This window comes from Mustela nivalis (genome assembly GCF_964662115.1).
Source record: "Mustela nivalis genome assembly, chromosome: 3".
Classification (NCBI taxonomy): domain Eukaryota; kingdom Metazoa; phylum Chordata; class Mammalia; order Carnivora; family Mustelidae; genus Mustela; species Mustela nivalis.
The window spans coordinates 43,040,466-43,059,821 of NC_139022.1; the positions used below are offsets into that span (position 1 = coordinate 43,040,466).

Below are 19,356 nucleotides of genomic sequence, written 5' to 3' on the forward strand. Positions count from 1 at the left end.
TTTTTAAGCACCACAGCTTTGTGCGGATTTTCTCTCCCTGGAATCCGGCAGCAATGGGCTCTTTCATGTCTCATGGCTCATGAGATATCAGCCTCATGGCTCTGAGGGCTATCCACAGTGGTACAAACAACAGTGGTACTTATTGCTAAGTCCATGCCATGGCAGTGTGATACTTTATCTATTTACAGGTGTTTTCAGTTGCCTTATTTTTTTTCTTAAAAAACTTTTTTATTATGTTCAGTTAGCCAGCTTATACTAATACTAATATTAGTATAATAATACTATACTAATATGTCATTAGTTTTTGATGTAGTGCTCAACGATTCATTAGCTGCATATAACACCCAGTGCTCATCACAACATGTGCCTTACTGCTTTTATTATCACTTAAGAATGCTTTCTACTTCAGGGAAGGCAAAACCTTTCCGCGTTTTCTCAACAAGAAAGAAATCAAGACGGTTTAATCTGTGACAAGTATCAAATGCCCCAACGTGAGCCATGCCTTCATCTGATTCTGTCTCAAAAGGATGAGGTCCTCATCCTTACACTCAGGTCTCAGTACAATCAAGACACTTTTCATTACTTTTCTCATTGCCCTCCCTCTGTCTGACATCCCAAACAGCACTGTGTCTTAGTTGTGGCTGATGCCACTCAGTTGGCAGAGAAAGTACTGGCTGCAGGTCTCTTCTGTCCAATCATGCCCCAGCGCCTGAGGCGTGGCTAGCTTCTTGTGGCAGGCAGGTGGAGTCTGGGGTCAGGACCAAAGTGGAAAGGTGGCAGGATGCTTTGAAGAGGTGCCAAGCTTTCAGTGTGCCTATTTTGAATAGACTGGTCCTTGCTCTCATACTCTCTCTAATCAGTCTTCATGACCGACTTTAACGTGCTCATATTAACTGACTACAGTAATATTAAACAGTTGTTGAACAGTTCTACCTATTCAACAGCCCACTTTACTAGCTTCTGGCCAAAACCCTTCCTTCCTTCCTTCCTATGGCAGGCTCCTGTGGGGCTCTGTCTATCATGGCACTTAACCAATTTTTCCTTCTAATTGAACAAGTAGTTGATATGCTAGTCTCCATTACTAAAGAAAGCTAAGGATTGGCATGCCACATAACCTCCAGCACAGGAAGATGCTATCCTCCATTTAAACATTTATTGCTGGAAGGAGCAGATGAGTAAAGTCATGAAGGTAGGAAAAGTTGAGGACTGTTGGCTCTAGCTTCAGGTCTGGTGTTGAGTTTGGTGTGGCTAGTAGACCTGTTTCATAGGTCTAAGGTTGGCATGAGTGAAATCAACATGAAATGTTGGCCTTTCTTCTGTAGCCACGGAAAACCACAGAAATTCTGGATACCACATCAGACACGCCAAGTCTGCACAAAACATAGTCAAGTGCAGAGACGAGAGGGGGGGACCTGGGAGGCTGAAAATTCTATGTTGATTTGTCAGTCCAGCCACAATTGGACAACAGAGGACCCAGGGGATGGTTCAATCCATCCATCCCCCCAGATTATCTCTTTGGCTGCCACTTTTCAGCATAAGATGGCTAATACCATACGGTCCCACTTAGCTATTTCTGAAATCATACTTTGGCTAACGCTACCAGATCAGACAACCGAGGCTGAAAAAAATGAAAATATCTGGAAGTGCTGTATTTAGATTATCTTAGGTGGAAACAAACTCATGCTAAATTCTGTCTTCAGATTTTTTTTTCCAGGCCTTTTTATCACTTTTTAAAGTAATGGAGTAAAATTCTAGGGCTTCAATTAAGTTATGTCATATAAACATGTGACTGATGTATGTCCAACTATGAACGGCTGACAAAATAAAATGGTACTATTGGAATAATGTAATTTAAGATACTGTAAATATTTTCATTTTGCATTACAGTTTTATTTTATGCTATGCAAAACTACTCATTTATAACATTAATTCTAGGTCCAGTTACTAACTGATGACAACAACACTAGATTGGATTATCTACACAGGCTTGATTATACCATCTTTTATCAGTTATTTAAGGAATGTTCAGAAAGTGCGTTGGACTCCACTTGATTTTTCCATTTAGGACTAATTGGATTACCTAATTCCAACTGAAGTTTTGACCCTGGAGTTGATATTCTTCTTATTTTATTATTCTTATAAAAATGACACATGTTTATTATAAAAAAATTAAAGCCACTAGTAAAGTACAAACGTTGGCATAAAAATTGTTCCAAGCTCCTTTTTGTTTGACCTAAGTGATTATTATTCCAGGAATCTCTCTCTGTGCACAAACATATATAAATAAACAGGCACGCAGATGTTTTCATGGGACTAAGGTAGTCATGACTAAGTTATTAATACAGATATTAGTAAAGGAAAAAATAGAGATACTATATTTAATTTTACTTGATTTTGACAGAAAGAAACCAAAGAGATGGTGATGGTATTGCTGAATTTCAGATAAATATTTCTTCACTAAAGAATATTCATTTTTAGGGTGCCTGGGTGGCTCAGTGGGTTAAAGCCTCTGCTTTCAGCTCAGGTCATGATCTCAGGGTCCTGGGATCAAGGCCCACATCGGGCTCTTTGCTCAGCAGGGAGCCTGCCTCCCCCTCTCTCTCTGCCTGCCTCTCTACCTACTTGTGATCCCTCTCTCTGTGTCAAATAAATAAATAAAATCTTTAAAAAAATATTCATTTTTAAAGGACCCGCTGCAGTTAAAAAACAAAGATAATACCAGATTTGAAAAAAAAACATGTAACTCTGGGTTTTAATTTTATACTGTTTGAAGTGGCTATTTGTCATGACAGTAAAGAATTTAGTATCGTTAACATCTTGGCCCCTCTCCTTCCTTTCTCAAATTTTGGTAAGTATTTTTATATGTTGAGGAATGTTCTTTTCTTCATTCTCTTCTCAAACCCCCAATTTTCAAGGTCAAAGCCAGTCTTAGAGTCATGGCTTTGAGATTTCTGAGCTTGTTTGGTCGTTTCATCTCTTGATTGCTTCTGTTTTATTAAATCATGTTTTCCAAAAGGGATCAGAAGTAGAGTGATTACATAATTTGTTAACCAAATGGGGGCATCTTAGAGAATTCAAGAAGGAGCTATTGTTAATTGTCAAGACAACCGGCATCACAGGGACTGTTTTAGGCAAAGCAGGACTGAAGATCATCCTAAAGCCAGACGTGGTGTATCTCATAAGTTCTTGCTTCAACTCAGCCCTTTTTTGAGGCATTTTGAGGCATTAAATGGTGCCAAATGGTTCCTCACACAAAGAAGCATCTATTGGGGGGAATAAAAAAGGTTTGCTTCGACTAAAGGTCCAAGAGCTCACTTCCTGGGGGTAATGGTTGGGCTTTACAGAGTGCACCAGTTGTTCAAAATCATACCCCTAATTCTTTATCCATGGAAATTATTCTGGAGAGATGGCCATATAACTCATTAGATCTTCAAAGGGGTCTATTGCCCCCACGAGCATCACTAATCTCTGTTTCACCACAAATCTCCAAAAAGCTACCTTGCTGGGTTGGTTATGTTCCCCTAATGTAGGAATGATATCACACAAATATAATTTCACATTATCATTGCTTAGTTTTTGTTGTGGGATTAGCATAAGGAAGGACAAAATGTAGAGTTTTTCTGATCTTTTGCAAAATTGCTAGTAATGACTTTGATTATACTTATCAGTATCTCTTTCGTTACTTACCATTAGGCATATGTCTCCCCCTCAACCAGTTGTTCTACTTCCTTCTACAAGCTCTATTGCAACTGAGTTGTGCTGTTTACTGGGTTTCCTTTCAGCCTGAACTGTCAGGGAGATCACTGGGAGCTGTTGGAAGCTTTTGAAATAGATTTCCTAGTCTAGGATTTTAGGACCTTTTTCCATTCTTCTTCTGTTAATACCTTGTTTCATGCCAAAACACGCACCTTGTTGGTCCTTGTTCTGTTTACATCGCTTAGATGGTGGTATTCCACAGCTATTTATCTTTTATTTTATTTTAATCTTATTTTAATTCTAGGGTAGTTAACCTACAGTATTACATTAGTTTCAAGTGTACATTATAGAGATTCGGCATTTCCCTACATTACCCAGTGCTCATGATGACAAGAACACTCTTTAATCCCTATCACGGATTTCATGATGAAATCGATTTCACCCATGCCCTTCCGCTCTGGTAACCATCAATGTGTTAAGAGTCTGTTTCTTGGCTTGTCTCTGTCTCTTTTTTCCCTTGCTCTTTTGTTTTGTTTCTTAAATTTCACTTATGAGTGAAATCACAGGGTATTTGTCTTTCTCTAACCGACTTCACTGAGTGTGATGATCTCTAGCTCCCTCCATGTCACTGCAAATGGCAAGATTTCATTCTTTGTGATGGCTGAGTAATGTTCTATTGTACATACTATACGAGTTTTTATCCATTTGTCTATTAATGGGCATCTGGGCTTCTTTCATAGTGTGACTACTGTAGATAATGCTGCTAAACATCGGGGTGTATGTACTGAACTAGAGTGTTTGTATTCTTTGGATAAATACCCAGTAGCACAATTTCTGTGCCATAGAGTAGCTCTATTTTTAACTTCTTGAGGAACCTCCATACTGTTTTTCATGGTGGCAGCACCAGTTTGCGTTCCCACCAACAGTGTAAGAGGGTTCCCCCTGGGGTTCCCTGGATGGCTTAGTGGGTTAAAGCCTCTGCCTTCAGCTCAGGTCATGATCCCAGGGTCCTGGGGTTGAGCCCCACATCGGGCTCTCTGCCTGGCAGGGAGCCTGCTTCCTCCTCTCTGTCTGCCCGCCTCTCTGCCTACTTGTGATCTCTGTCAAATAAATAAAATCTTAAAAAAAAGAGAGAGAGAGAGGGTTCCCCTTTCTCTGCATCCTCACCAACATTTGTTGTGATTGCTACTTATTTTAAACTGTAAAAGTAATATGTGGATGACAAGTCATTCCCCCACAGTGACTCAGGAAAGTTGTTAAATGTCCACTTTCCTTTGCCATGCACAGTCCTGGCCCGAAAGATCAAACATGAAGTGTTCTCAGTAGAGAAAAGACATAGCAAAAAGAAGAAGAAAAAAAAACACTGCATGGAAAATAAAATGATAATGCCAATGGTAGCCAGCAAAATGATTGGAAACATATGAAAGTTAGTGGATTCAAGTTAAAAGAAATACACACATGCGAAAGCTTTCCCTGAAGGGCTCAATGCCCTCTGTCCATCTCCAGCCTTAGTAGACTTTCTCAGGAAATCAGGAAGCAAAAGCAAATTTGTGATGAGCCCTTAATAAACTTCCTCCCTCCTTCCCCACCATAAAACAATTCCACAGAATCAGGGATTAACTTCTTAAAAAATTCTTTTACCTTAATGTTAAAAAATTAACACCTCACCCCAAGGATATCTGAAATGTTGACAGGAAAATTGTTGATCTAACCATTTGCTCTGCTGGAACTTTTATCGGCTTCCTCTTTGCCTTCCTTTGATTATGGTTTCCTGGAATCCGTGGTCCTGGAAAGACCCCAGGTAGACAACCCCCGAGCTGCGCCCCGGCAAATCCTCAGTGTGCCTGCCTGCCTTGCTTAGCTGGGCTGTGTCTTGTCCTGGCACACAGACCCTGTGCCCTTTCTTCTTCCCCTGGGGCGCTTCTTCCCCCTCCGTGCTCCATCGACCCCCCACCCCCAACCAGCTCAAAACACCAGAGAAAAGAGGCTGAAGAACAAACTGGTGGGGTGGGGGGGTGGCAGGGACCAGGGGATGGAACTTTTTCCGCTCTCTTTGTAAGTTTCCAACGGACAATGGTGACATTAATGAAAAGTAAAAGAGGTTCTCTTATCTCCCATTCCACCCCGAGGGGATGCATTTTTCTCTTCAGCTATGTTCTGGGTTGCTTACACTTCTCTGGAGCAGGCTTAGGAGTAAAATGTTAAAACCTAAGAATATGGAGTGTGTTGCAGGTTCAACTACAGTTCAACCACAAATATAGAGCATGGACCAAGCTTTGGAAAATATAATATAGAACATCTTAGCCTTTTTATGGTATTAATTTTCTCCCACATCCCTTTAAGTTATTTTGTGCATATCATCTGGCCTCTGGATCTGCCTGTTTTCTTCTAATTTTTCCTTCCAAAAGAAACCTGACAATGTGACATGAACGTCTCCATTAATGACCCGTGCCATTTATCCGGCTTGTATGCTTGGTTAAATACTGGATTTGGCTCATAGTTTCCATATGGAATATTAATATTCATTATTCGCAAAGTAAAAAGGCGAGCTTCTCATATTAAACTTTAAAAAGCCTGTATTTAATTAATCTTCAAGTAAATGAATCTGTAAAAAATAGTAAGAAACTAATGGATATTTTGAAAATTACTGCTTCTGCTTTAGCCTTTCTCTTAGGTCTCAAATTTGCCAGATATTTTTAAAGTCACTTTTCAGACATTAGATCCTGTTACACAGCAAATAAAAAAGAAGACTAAACGCGATGTAGGCATTTTTTGATGAATGTAGTTTACTGGCATACTTCAGCATAGAATAATAGAAGAAAAATATTCTACTTCAAATAATGTGCTTTTTAAAAAATGATTCTTTGGGGGCGCCGGGGAGGCTCAGTCAGTTAAGCATCCGGCTCTTGGTTTTGGCTCAGGTTATGATCTCAGGGTCATGAAATTGAGCCTCAGATTGGGCTCTGCATGGAGCTCAGAGGCTCCTTGTGATTCTCTCTCCCTCTGCCCTTCCCCCCCGTTCTCTTTCTCTCTAATTAATTGATTAATTAATTAATTAAAATATTTTTTAAATTATCCTTTTTTAAATTATCGAAGTCTAGTCAGCATACAATATTATACCATGCTATATTAGTTTCAGGTGTGCAACATAGTGATCGGACAATTCTGTAAATTCCCACTGCTTACCCCAGACCAGTGTAGTTACCATCTGCCACAATACAATGTTACTACGATATCACTGACCGTGTTCCCTACCTGTACTTCTCATTCCCATGACTTACGTATTTTATAACTGGGAGTTGGTACCTCCGAATCCCCTTTACCTTATTTCGCTCATCCCTCACCCATCTCCCCTCTAGCAAATAACGTGTATCTTTCAGAAAGTGGATCATCTCAGGAGTAACGCCATTTTCCATTTTGCTTGCTGTGTCTTAGTGGCTTTACTCCTCTAGAATCGTCGTTTCTGTTTGGGTATGCAGAAACCAGAAACGTGTTTTCTTCTTACTGTGATTTTGCTCTGTCTCCTCACGCTGCAGGTGTAACCCCCATTCACCTTTGTAAAAAGCTAGTTGCCTCTCAAACATGCACATATTTTATGGTGTCTTATATCCCCAAAGGAAACCACACCATCAATTTAATTTGTTTCTGCTTTCATGTCACCCCGTGCTGCTTACAAACACTGGAAAATGTCTTTTCATTCCACTGAAGTTTTTTTGCAGCTCAACCTAACTGGGTCTTAGTAGTCTTCCCTAATTGAGTCACTATCAGTATCACATTCTCCATGGTGCCAAGAGAATCTCAGTTTGTTTTTGCAAAAACCCCCATAATTTTTGCTGTTCTGTTTCCCAGAATCTGAATCTGTTCGTTCTCTGAAGATGGTTTGCCTCACGGTTAGAAGACTAAAGTCATCCCATAGGAGCTCCTTCTTGTGCCTCACTTCTTTTTTTTTTTTTAATATTTTTTCTTATTTGACAGATAGAGATCACAAGTAGGCAGAGAGGCAGGCAGAGAGAGAGGAGGAAGCAGGCTCCCTACTGAGCAGAGAGCCCGATGAGGGGCTCGATCCCAGGACCCTGAGATCATGACCTGAGCCGAAGGCAGAGGCTTTAACCCACTGAGCCACCTAGGCACCCCTGTGCCTCACTTCTTGACAATCGATCTCTCTCTCTTTTTTCTCCTTGTCATCGGAGGCTAACATCTCTAATTACCTCTGAGGATCACATCTCCTCCTACCTCCTCTGAGACATTCCCATACTTAGCCTTCTTCTCTCAGTCCTAACCTGCTCTCTGCCTGAGATACCTCTACCCCGAAAACAACAACCAAACAGAGCTTTTTTTTTTTTCTTAAGATTTATTTATTTTAGAGAGAGAGAGAGAGCAGGGGAGAGGAGCAGAAAGAGAGAAAGAATCTCAAGCAGATCCTTGCTAAAAGCAGAGCCTGATGTGGGGCTCGATCTCATGATCCTGAGATAAGGTCCTGAACAGAAACTGGGAGTCAGAGGCTTAACTAACTTTGCCACCCAGGTGTCCCCAAAACAGATCTTTCTTCAACTCTACTTATGTCTCAAATTTCCCTTCTGCAAACTTTTTGAAAGTATATTTTTCTTTTCCTTGATCTTAACTTTAAACAGTTTCGTTTTTATCCTTATCCCTCCATTGGAGCTCAACTCTGAAAACTCACTGGTACATCATCTGTCGGCAACCAAATCTAGCGACTTTCCTCAAGATCCCATTACTCCCTGTGGCACTGCACAAAAGCGATGACACTGCCTTTCTGGAAACCAGAAGTGTTTCCAGAATTCTGAACTGAATCTTTTGTCTCCATGCCCTGTTTCTTTAATTACGAACTTGAACCTTTGTCTTTCCAGGCTGTGACTTCCTTTGCCCAATCTCTTTGTCGTAGATATTCTCTCAGGACTTTCCCTCCGTACATACTCTATCTGCTCCTTTTCTGGAAATTTTCATGGTTTTAGACATCGTCTCTGTGTGCATAGCTCTGAATCCCATGAATTCTAAATGACAGGCCTCTATTTGCTGTTTTGGCTGGACTTATGTTTGAGTTCTACTATGATATCAAATGCAACAGGTCCAGAACAGATTCCACTTTTTTCCTCCTTCTCTAACCTGCCTTTCCAGGTTTCCCCTTTTTCTCAAGTGACATCGCCACTGATGTTCTCTTAGATCCGTGATTTCTGTGGATGCTCAAGTTTTCGTAGATATGCTGCCAGCACAGCCCTTTGAGATACATTATTGCCAAACTAATTTTCAAGAAATGCAATTATAGGTCATTCCCCTGCTGAATAGCTTCCTACCACTTAGAAAACAAATCCAGATCTTAGTATGGCATTCATGGTTGTTGATAACATGCCTGAAGCCAAACTATCTGATGATAGTTCTCAAGACCACACTTATCACTGGGCAACTATTTCTTATTATTAATGTAAGTATTTTATATTAGTTGCTCTTTTCTCTACTCATCGGGTTCCTGTCCCTGAGACTCTGCTCATGCTGCTTCCTGTCTCCAACACCTTTTGTGATCCAAACTCCACGCATTCTTCAAATGCTACTTCCTTCAGGCTTCCCTGATCTTTACAACTGGAAGAAACATTTGCAACCTTTGCGTTTCATTTATGTGTTACTAATAGAGCCATACTCATCTTCTTCTGCTTAGTGTTTACATGAAACTTCTTCCCCATCCTACTGCTTGTAATCTGATTGTGTCTTTATTCATACAACATGTTTCTTGTAAACAATATATAGTTGGGTTTTTCATCTATAGCTTTTTCTTTAATCTAGTCTGTCAATCCATACCTTTTAATTATATTCTTTAGTCTGTTTGTATTTGCGGCAATTATTGATATATTTAAGTGTCAATCTATCACTTTAGTGGTTTTTTTTTTTAAAGATTTCTTATTTATTTATTTATTTGACAGACAGAGATCACAAGTAGGCAGAGAGGCAGGCAGAGAGAGAGAGAGAGGGAAGCAGGCTCCCTGCTGAGCAGAGAGCCCAATGCGGGGCTCTATCCCAGGACCCTGAGATCATGACTTGAGCCAAAGGCAGAGGCTTTAACCCACTGAGCCACCCAGGCACGCCTATCACCTTAGTGTTTTAATTCTATTCCTCTTGTCCTTGTTTGTTTGTTGATTGGTTGATTCCTTCTTTCCTATCTTTCTCTGACAAGTGGTTAACTTACCTTTTTTTCCCTGATATTCTATGTCCCATGTTGAATTTTTTTTTTAAGATTTTATTTATTTATTTGACAGAGAAAAAGAGATCACAACTCTCTTTTTGAGAGGCAGGCCGAGAGGGGGAAGCAGGCTATCCGCCGAGCAGAGAGCCTGATGCAGGGCTCTATCCCAGGACCCTGAGATCATGACCTGAGCCGAAGGGAGAGGCTTAACCCACTGAGCCACCAGGCACCCCCCGCCATGTTGAATTTTTAGTTCTGCCTCTTTGCATGTGCTTGTGGTTTGTGATTACTGTAGAGATTAAAATTTGCACGTTTAACATATCACAGTCTATGTTTAAAAGATTAGTTTCAGAAAAAATCTAAGAATTCTGTGACCATCTATTTCCAGTGTTCAGTCCTTGCTTTAGGTAAGCTGAAAGCACTATAGGCTTTAAACTCCCCCAGTGGTAAGACACCCCTGCCTTGTACTTACAAGGCTCTTCCCTGTTCTCCTGCTGCACCCTTGGGCTGCTGCAGACCCTTCATGCACACAACACAGAGGAAGTCGCCCCCACCCCCCACCTTTAGTTCCCACCCTTCCCATCAGCAGTAGATTGTTCTTATCCGGTACCCTAATTCTCCAGCTCTACCTTCAGATTTAGGCAGGACCTGCATTCTTGAATTGATGAGGGTCTCTCTGCTTTGTTAGACTGCCACCTCCCTCTGCCTTACTGTTCCTGGTGTAAGACATGGTGGGTTGGAGGGCTTATGTAGATAGTTCCTGCATGCCTGCCTTCCCTAGGGTTCTCACTCAGCTATTGTGCCTTTTCTCTGTGACAGACACCTGCTGCCTCATACTCACGTAAGGTTACAGCTTGGGAGATATTCTTTTGGTCGGGCTGATGCACTCTCAAACTCAGGTGGTCCTTCTAGTTCATTGAGGTACTTTGAAACTTTGATTCTCCAACACACTAAGAACTTATAGTTCCAGAAGTTATCTGATTTGTTCTTATTGCTTAGGTGGGAGCAATCTTTTTTTTGTCACTTTCTATACCCTGGGCAGAAGCAGAAACTCCCTATTCCATTTTATCCTTCACTCTTCCATAGATTTAGTTCTCTCAGAAACAAATGCTAAGAAAAAAAAACTTGAGTTCAAGCAGTTCATTGGGGAGGTGACCCCAGGAAATCCCAGTAAAGTAGAGGGAGGAAGACAGGGAAGAGAAGGAAGTCTGTATAGGGTGGCAATGAGCAGGGGAGGTGCAGTCCCGCTCTTGGAACACTGCATGGAATCAGCCTGATTGGTGAAGTGGCCATTATCGAGCAACTCCCACTTGTGAAAGATGAGCTGCCCTGCCTGTGGGTGGCGCCTGTTCCAGGTCAAAAAGACCTAGAATCACAGGAAGTTGTTCAGGTGAGGGAATGTGGGACGGTACACAGTGTCTCCTCTAGACTCTCCAATGACACTTATGACTTTACTTCTCAGGAATATTGGCCTACTAGAGCCTGATGTTATTGAAAAGATGATTCATACCTAATTCATTTCCATAGTCTCCTAGCAGGGAGAATGGCCAGAAGATAAGTAAGCAAGAATTATTAAATGAGAAAACACATTTTATAAAGTACCAATCTGTAGAATTCTGGTCATCTCTTTTTAATTTCTTATCGTCCTCCCAAACCCACACCCTCTCCCCCACTCCCAACCACTCAGAGGACGTGGTTTATTCTCTTAATCGCCAAAAATATTTCAGTTTCCCTGACTGTTTGAAATTTTAAAAACTGTGATTATCTAGCTAATGTGAATGTATTATAATTTTAAAGTGTTATTTCTACACTTGCACTTTGTCTAACAGATATTTTATATTCCCTGTAGCCAACAATGATAAGGCGTCCACCAACAGTTATCTGCTACATTTGTGGTCGTGAATATGGAACAAAGTCTATCGCCATCCACGAACCACAATGTCTGAAAAAGTGGCATAATGAAAACAACTTGTTACCAAAAGAGTTAAGGAGACCCGAACCTAAAAAACCAGAAGTCAGGACCATTACTGGTAAGTTTTTGAAAAAAAGAGAAAAGAAGAAAAGACTTAAGTGTGTAAGGGAGACTTTTCTCTCCAAACTTATTAGAGGAGAGGTATTCCTTTCTTACTTATTCAAACAACTGAAATCAGCAACATTTACTATCTTGATTACAACCAAATAGGAAAAACAGTTCTAGAATGCCTGACCAAAGGGCCTCAGACGCTAAGATGTAAAGCCACTATTATCAAAACTGGGCAAGGAAGGAGACCCACTGGCACTCCCTGTATTTCCCAAAAGCTACTTTCATGTATTATCAAACTTCATACTTAAGAAGCACAAAGCTTAAAAAATCTTAGAGGGCACCTAGAGACACGTTTTCAAATATGACTATGACTTGGTGTTCACAGAGCAGCATAGCAGACTCACAGTTTGCAGGGTCCACCAGCCAGGGTGCAAAATGAATAAATTGGTCCACATGTGACAAAAGGGAGGGTGGGGACCATGGTGAGTGGGAGAATGCTGACTCTCTCTAAAGGAGATCACTGCTACCTGCTTCCTGCTGTTACCTTTAAGAAATTTATTCCCATGTGGGCATATTTTTTAAAAAAGATTTTATTTACTTATTTGACAGAGAGAGATCATAAGCAGGCAGAGAGGCATGTGGGCGATGTTGGGGGGTGGGGCGGGGCGCAGGCTCCCTGCCAAGCAGAGAGCCTGACATCGGGCTCCACCCTAGGACCCTGAGATCACGACCTGAGCCGAAGGCAGAAGCTTACCCCACTGAGCCATGCAGGCGCCCCTCCATGTGGGCATATTTTTGCTAACACAAAGGAAACTGGAAATCCAGAAATTGATATGCAATGCCCAGATCTTCCAAATTTTGCAATTAATACTTCGTATAGCACGGCATACGCCAAATGAAACCCTGTAAACTGCAGTGTGCGGTCTCTTTATGGAGCCTTTGTTTGCTCGTTTGGGGCGAGAACAAAGTAGTTCAGAAAATGTTTGCCAGACCAACTCAGCCTCGCTCATCTTATTTCTACTGTCATCACTTCCTCAGCAGATCCCCTCAAAGGAAAATCATTCTTGGTTTTAAGAAAGTTACCATTCAATTCATTAATCCTCTTTCTGTAACTGTAGATTTGCCTAACTAGAGGGTACCTCCAAGTCATTCAGTATCAATGAGTCCAGAGCACTCTTGTCAGAAATGTGACACAGAAGAGTTCTCTAACTTCCACAGAGTGGAATCTAGGTTGCCATGATAAAGTTCTAGAGGCTGCCAGGACCTGACTCTTCACAGTCCTTGCCAAGAGTAGGAGAACCCATCATTCAGGTGGGAAAAGTGTTCAAGGTGAACACATCCATCCATGAAATGAGAGCATTTGCCCACAAAGACCTTGTTTACCGCACTGAAACTCTCTTCCTAGCAATTCTGTGTTAAAAATATGTTCTCTTCACTTCTGACTTTATCACGTTCTCTGCACAAGTCTAGAAGAGGAGAGAGAAACGACTGGTTTGAAGGCCCTGAGGGGTTCCATAGTCTGTTACTGGCCCCAGATGGAAATGGTGGGACCTATCCCTGTACTTCCCTGCAGTCGTCCTCTGGGTGCCATGCTGTTTTTGTTTCTGAAGGTGTCCTTTCCTCTTGAGACTGAGAGAATTCCCATTCCCACCCTATGGACTTCCTGTGGTCATGGGGTCCAGACAACCCTTCCTCCAGATCCAAAGTCAAAGCCCTACTCAAAAACTTTTAGTAATGCGATGAATCCTCCCCAGTGAGACCCAACGGGTACTCTGGAATTTTTGAATCCATGTTACATCGTATGAGTAAGGAGAAAGTCCGTGCCATTCCCTTTTCAGTAGTTTTCAAAGCTCTCAAAATACACATTCGTATCCTGCATGGAAAGAGATACTGGGTTTGTCTAAAGGAGAAAAACGAAGTTCTACTGGAGTAACTTCCCGTGGAGTAAAATCAAGAACATGAGGAGTAGCGGGATAGAAATCTAAATTTTGCTATGCTTGTGTGAACCATTAGGAGGGGGTCACAGGAGAATTGCCTGGGCTTTAATGAAGAAATATTTGCTGTGAAAATGATAAAAAGAAAAGTATGCAATTTAGGTTTGAGTGCCTGGCTACACTTAGGGGGGCCTATTTTGGGCGATTCGAAGACACAGTCAATTTAATGTACTAAAGCCATTCTATTTAAATAAGGTTTATTAAAGCTAAATCCCACACTGTTTTTCTAAAATAAAGCCATATGCCTTTTCTCCTATGCTCTGCCAATGACGATTATACATCTCTCAGATGTCTTGGTTGTTTTCTTAAGGACACTTCTTTTCGTCAGATTAACTATTCTGTTTGCATTCTTTGCTTTAATTATTTAAAGAGTCTCTGAGTTTATGGCCATGACGAGAAGATACATTTTTAGGATATTATTCATCCTAAATTCACCCCGAACTGTCAGTTTGGGCCTTTCAGAACATTCCACTGAAGGATTACAGAAGAGGAAAACACAAATGCATGTTCTTTTCCCTTTGTAAGTTTATATTTAGAGTCAATTGAAAGAAGGCCAAAAGTTGTATTTACAAGATAATAATGTGTAAGCAAAGATGTTAATAATTAGTGAAGAATGCATATCATAACACATAAAACAATGTCTTCCCCTTTTTAAAATCCAAGGAATAAAAAGTCTCTGGTTCATAGCTAACTTTTTACTCAACTCTTGCAAGAGGGAGCGGTACTTTTTTTTTCTTTTTTTTTTTTTTTTTGGCAAAAGTAGTATGATTTGTCTAAACCCTCAGTCAACAGGTATTTCCTGAAAATATTTTCCATAAAAAGTAGGGTATAGTTGTCCAGAATAAAAACTAATCCATGTTTTACCATTTTTCTTTTTCTTTTCTTTCTGTTCTTATTCTTTCTTTCTTTCTTTTTTTTTTTTCTTCTTTAACTTTCCAGCCAAAGGTTTCTATGATCTTGATGCCTTAAATGAAGCTGCTTGGACCAGTGCCCTGAGCCAGTTGGTTCCCTGTAGTATTTGTGGGCGTACCTTCCTGCCAGACAGACTGATTGTTCACCAACGATCCTGTAAACCAAAAGCCGCCAAGTAAAGCCCTCTCCCAGCACAAGTGTTACAGGACTTAGATTCTTCTGAGAGAGATTGGGGTATGGAGAGACGGAGGGAAAGGGGGTAAAGCGAGGAAACAAGAAACCCTGGAGACCACTGGAGGTTGTCTAGAGCGGGAAGCCTGCTCAGGGTTCTTGTGGCAGGAGCGTGACCATGACCGTGACGTGGTGGGCCGTCGCTCTGCATTTGCTGAGCAGCTGCGTGCTTGCGCGCAGACACACGATGGTGAAGGGAAGGGAGGGCTCGTCACACTCCGTGGGGCAGAGTTACAAGTGGGCTGCAACTCCTCAGGGCTGGCATTTTTGTCTCCAGGAAATTTCAGAGCCAACTGTTGCTGTTTTTCTTCTCTTCTCTTCTTCCTGAGCAGGATTTTTGAATTTCACAATAAGGCCTATTATTTTTCAGGGAACAAGAGGGTTCAGGTGGTGATTTCAGGCAACTCCTTGGTCTCCAGAAAAACTGGATTCCTTCCCACCCTTGTGCTCTCTGAAATAAGGTGCCACTCCCTGTTTCCTCCAACCCAGGGAAACACTCTTAATTGAGCTGTTGATTGGGAATCTTCTTTTCTCTATAAAATCATTGCACAGCAAAGACTTTCAAAAAAGAGCTAAGGAGTTAAAGTACTAGGATCATGTCTAACCCCTACTCCCTTACCAAGAGCGGGAAATGCTACAGAGAAATTTCAGAATTGATGCCAGCCTCATATGTCAGAAAACTGCTACAGTGTGATTCATCACATGGGTGGGTGGAGGTTAGCGCTTCCCTCCTATAGGAGAAGTCCAGAGAGTTCTCTGTGGCCTCAGAGAGGCTTATAGGTGTTTTATTGTTGAGCTCTAAAAGCCTGCCAGGAAGTTCTATGCCTCCCCACCCACTGCCCGGGCAATGGCTTGTGCAACTGCTCTGTATTTTAGACCTTGAATGTGCATTCATAGAGGTGGGGCTCTCCTGGGAGGAGGCCAGGGTCAGGAGGTGCTCTGCCCAGGAAATTCTGCTCCCCTGGACGGCGCTGCATTGCCTGGACTCCTGGCAGTTTTGCTTGTGGTCTTTGTTCATTTTATGGCTGAAGTTCAGAACCATCCAGGATCCACTGGGTTGCTGCAGACCTTGAATTCATGACCTAACACAGCACAGTCAGCTCCAAATTATACAAGCAAAATGTGTTGGACCTAATATTTTAGTCCCACATCTCCAATTAGAAGAGGTTAGGTTATGTTGATTGCACTAATCAGTCGTTATTATTTTGTTTTGTTTTTGTCACAAAGGAAGAAGAGATTAACTTTTAAAATAGTCTTTAGGTACCCTCAAAGAAGATTATCCTCTTGAGAAAGACATAGCATCTAACACCCTGTTGATGGTTTAGTTCTTCATTTCACTAGCACGGTTGACAACATCTAATACCGGAGTTAGTGAACCATCAATCAGCCTCTGTGCTTAGAGCCCCTTAGACTGCCATGCGAATAAATCTCACATCAGGCTAGGAGGAGAGGTGGCACTAATTATTTTATTCTTTATTTTATGTCTCAGGAATGGTATTTAAATAGATAACAAGCTAACTCGAGGTCACACTGGGCTTGAGTAGAGGGATGGACTAGGGAAGCAAACTCGTGACTCCCGGAATCCCAGATTCTCTCTGGTACCCGTGCTATCTGTATGCTACATCTCATCACAGGCTCAATGGACCATGCAAACAAATGATCCGCCACGTGTGATTTCTTTCTTTTTCTTTTTTTTTTGTACCCAGCACTAAGTAACTAAGGCAAGTAGGGATTTTAGGATGCTTGTTGTTTGCCTGCCCGTTAGGGTTTCTCTTAAACAGAAAAGGTGAAAACCCAAGTTTGCACAGTTCTTTCAAAAGCCACCCTGCCTTCCGCAGATGTTGAGCAGTCCAGTGGGGAAATACACTGAAAATGCTGACCTCAACTTTGAAATGGGTTGCCAATTGGGGTCCTAACAAGACATTCTGATAGCCATTCTTTCAAAGCATGACAAAAAAAAAAAAAAAAAAAATTCCAAGTCAACTACTCCTCTGTAGGCATTACTAGGTCTGTGAGTCCTTGGAGGGGGAAAGGAAACGGGTCTTGCAGGAATCGTCACTTCCTCGGGGAATGGTGAATTTCCTGGACACGGGTCACAGGACTGCGGGGGTTGGGGGGGCTAGCTGGCCTGCAAGTGTTGCATGGAATTACAGTAGGAACGACAACAGAGAGTTCCTGTCTGTCAGCAAAGGTAAGTCCTCAGAACCTCCGCAGGGACAGGAAGGAGCTCGCCTGTTCTCTGCCAGCGGCTCTCCCGCCAATTAATTCACTTCTGTGCCGATATTTGTACCATGAGAAGAAAATAATCTAACAGTCGTTGGCACCTCCGTGAGCCATGAATTTGAACCTAGCCATGGTCCCGGTAGATACTCTCCTAGATGATGACAAGCAGACCCTAGATGAAGGTACTTGGAGCTCCTAGGCTCCCACGTCCACTCCCAGCCAGGCAGTTTCTGGTGTAGGCTGCGTGATTATTAGAGGCATGGATAACACTGCACTACCCTCCTCCGCGGCTCCACTAACTGGGGCTGCAAGATTCTCCTCTAGAAGGGGAGTGCGGTGGGGAAGGGAGTAACCAGGTGCGGGGTTGCGGGCGCTAATGAGAGCAGATGTGATGAGCATTGGGTGTTACAGGCACCTGATGAATCGCTAAACTCTACCTCTGAAACGAATAATACACTCTGTGTTCATTAATGGAATTTAAATTAAGAAATAATAAAAGTTTAGGAATTAAAAAAAAAATCCCCTCTAGTTAAGGTTACAGGAAGGGTTTCAGGATTTCTGGATGCTCATTTGCATCTTCCATTCGCATCACAGTTGGAGGGGGTATCCTCTCAGCAGGGAACACTGGGGACCCTGACAAGCAAGTCCTATCAGGGTCCTGGAGAGGAGGGATCTCCTGCTGTGAGTCCTGGTGAAGTGCAAATCTGTTAAGAGCTCCATTAGTGGGACTCTCCACGAAGCCGCCTCAGAATATTTTCTGACACCCAAGTATTTCTAACTAGGGTCTCAGGGCTGGCTTCTGGAAGACATTGCTTTGGCCTGAGGAATCCTGACCCTTGTCTGTTTGTGGAAAAAGAAGCTCTTGTGGCTCTGGACAGGCAGACTCATTTGCAGAGCAGAGGAGAGAGAGAGAGAGAGAGAGAAAGTGAGAGAGCAGGTATCCAATGTGTCTCCCTCCTGAGAACAGACCTGGGTCTTTCTGTATTTGTTCCCTTCTGACATTAGTAGCCTTTCTTCTCTGCCCTTATCTGAACTAACTTGTGTGGCTTTAATACTGTATCAGGTCAGGGCTGAAAGTTCAGGCCCATTCTTTCCCACATCCTGAAGGATCCTTTCTTTTCTATGGCGACCGTCCTCCTTCCTTTACCAATTACTACTTTCCTAGTGACCCACCATCGGGCTCATATAAAATGGTGTGTGTCTCCTGTCTGTGAGCACTGTGATCAGAGCTGAGATAGGAAGTTTTCCTATCCTTGGAGGAAACAGACTCCTTGGAGAAGCAGTCAAGTTTCCAGTGGGAGCCAAACTGGGAGGTAGAGAGAGAATATATACCAGGACATATATGCTTTATCATAAGATGCTATATCTTTATACTTAGGTCTGCTTACATTTTGTTACAAAAATACTTAAATAATCACAACTCATAGGAAAAGTATAATGAAGTCTTATGTTCTCTACACCCAGGAAAACTCTCTTCTTGACATTTCACTGGAGTCAAACTTGAGTGGTTTAAATTTTAGCTACTAATTTGGGGGGCAAAAGAACATAGGACAAAACACGGGGCAAAAAGAATATTTTGGGAGCTGTTGAGAACATAGGATTCCAGGGTACCTTTGACAACACCTTTCAGTTCTACTTATGGGAACATGAGATCAAGCAAGCCATAGATATCAACTTCAACTTCAAATGTGATTCCAAAAAAAAAAAGAGAGAGAGAGAGAGAGAGAGAAACCTGCCCGATGCATTAAGGGATGTGGTCCTATCACTGAAATACTTCGATCACCTACAAGCCACTGGTAGGCAAAATAGCCCCCAACACTTGATGGCCAGTCCCCAAACCTCAATATGTTATCTCACATGATACAAGAGACTTCCCAGATGGGATTAAGGTTGTAGACGTAGAGATTGAGAGATGATCTCACATTGTCTTCATTATCTTGGTGGGGGGGAAGGGACAATCTGAACTGCATGAGTCCTGAAAAGTGAAATAAGAAGGGAAGGGGGGTGGTCAAAGAGGCAGCGGCAGAAGAAGGATCCATCATCCCATTGCTGGCAGAGATGTACGTAACTCTGTGTAAGGACCA

The 19,356-nt window shown here is 42.0% G+C and overlaps 1 protein-coding gene across 6 annotated transcripts in view; it reads left to right on the top strand.

Moving 5' to 3' along the window:
• Nucleotides 1-16,723, top strand: part of ZNF475 (zinc finger protein 475) — a 57,823-nt gene extending 41,100 nt beyond the window's left edge. For all 6 annotated transcript variants that reach the window (XM_082723394.1, XM_082723393.1, XM_082723395.1 and 3 more), the window contains 2 exons: nucleotides 11,739-11,919; nucleotides 14,846-16,723. In XM_082723394.1, coding sequence (XP_082579520.1) covers nucleotides 11,739-11,919; nucleotides 14,846-14,997 — 333 coding nt within the window. In that variant the 3' untranslated portion in view covers nucleotides 14,998-16,723. The remainder of the gene's footprint in view (nucleotides 1-11,738; nucleotides 11,920-14,845) is intronic.
• The last annotated feature ends 2,633 nt before the right edge of the window (nucleotides 16,724-19,356 follow it).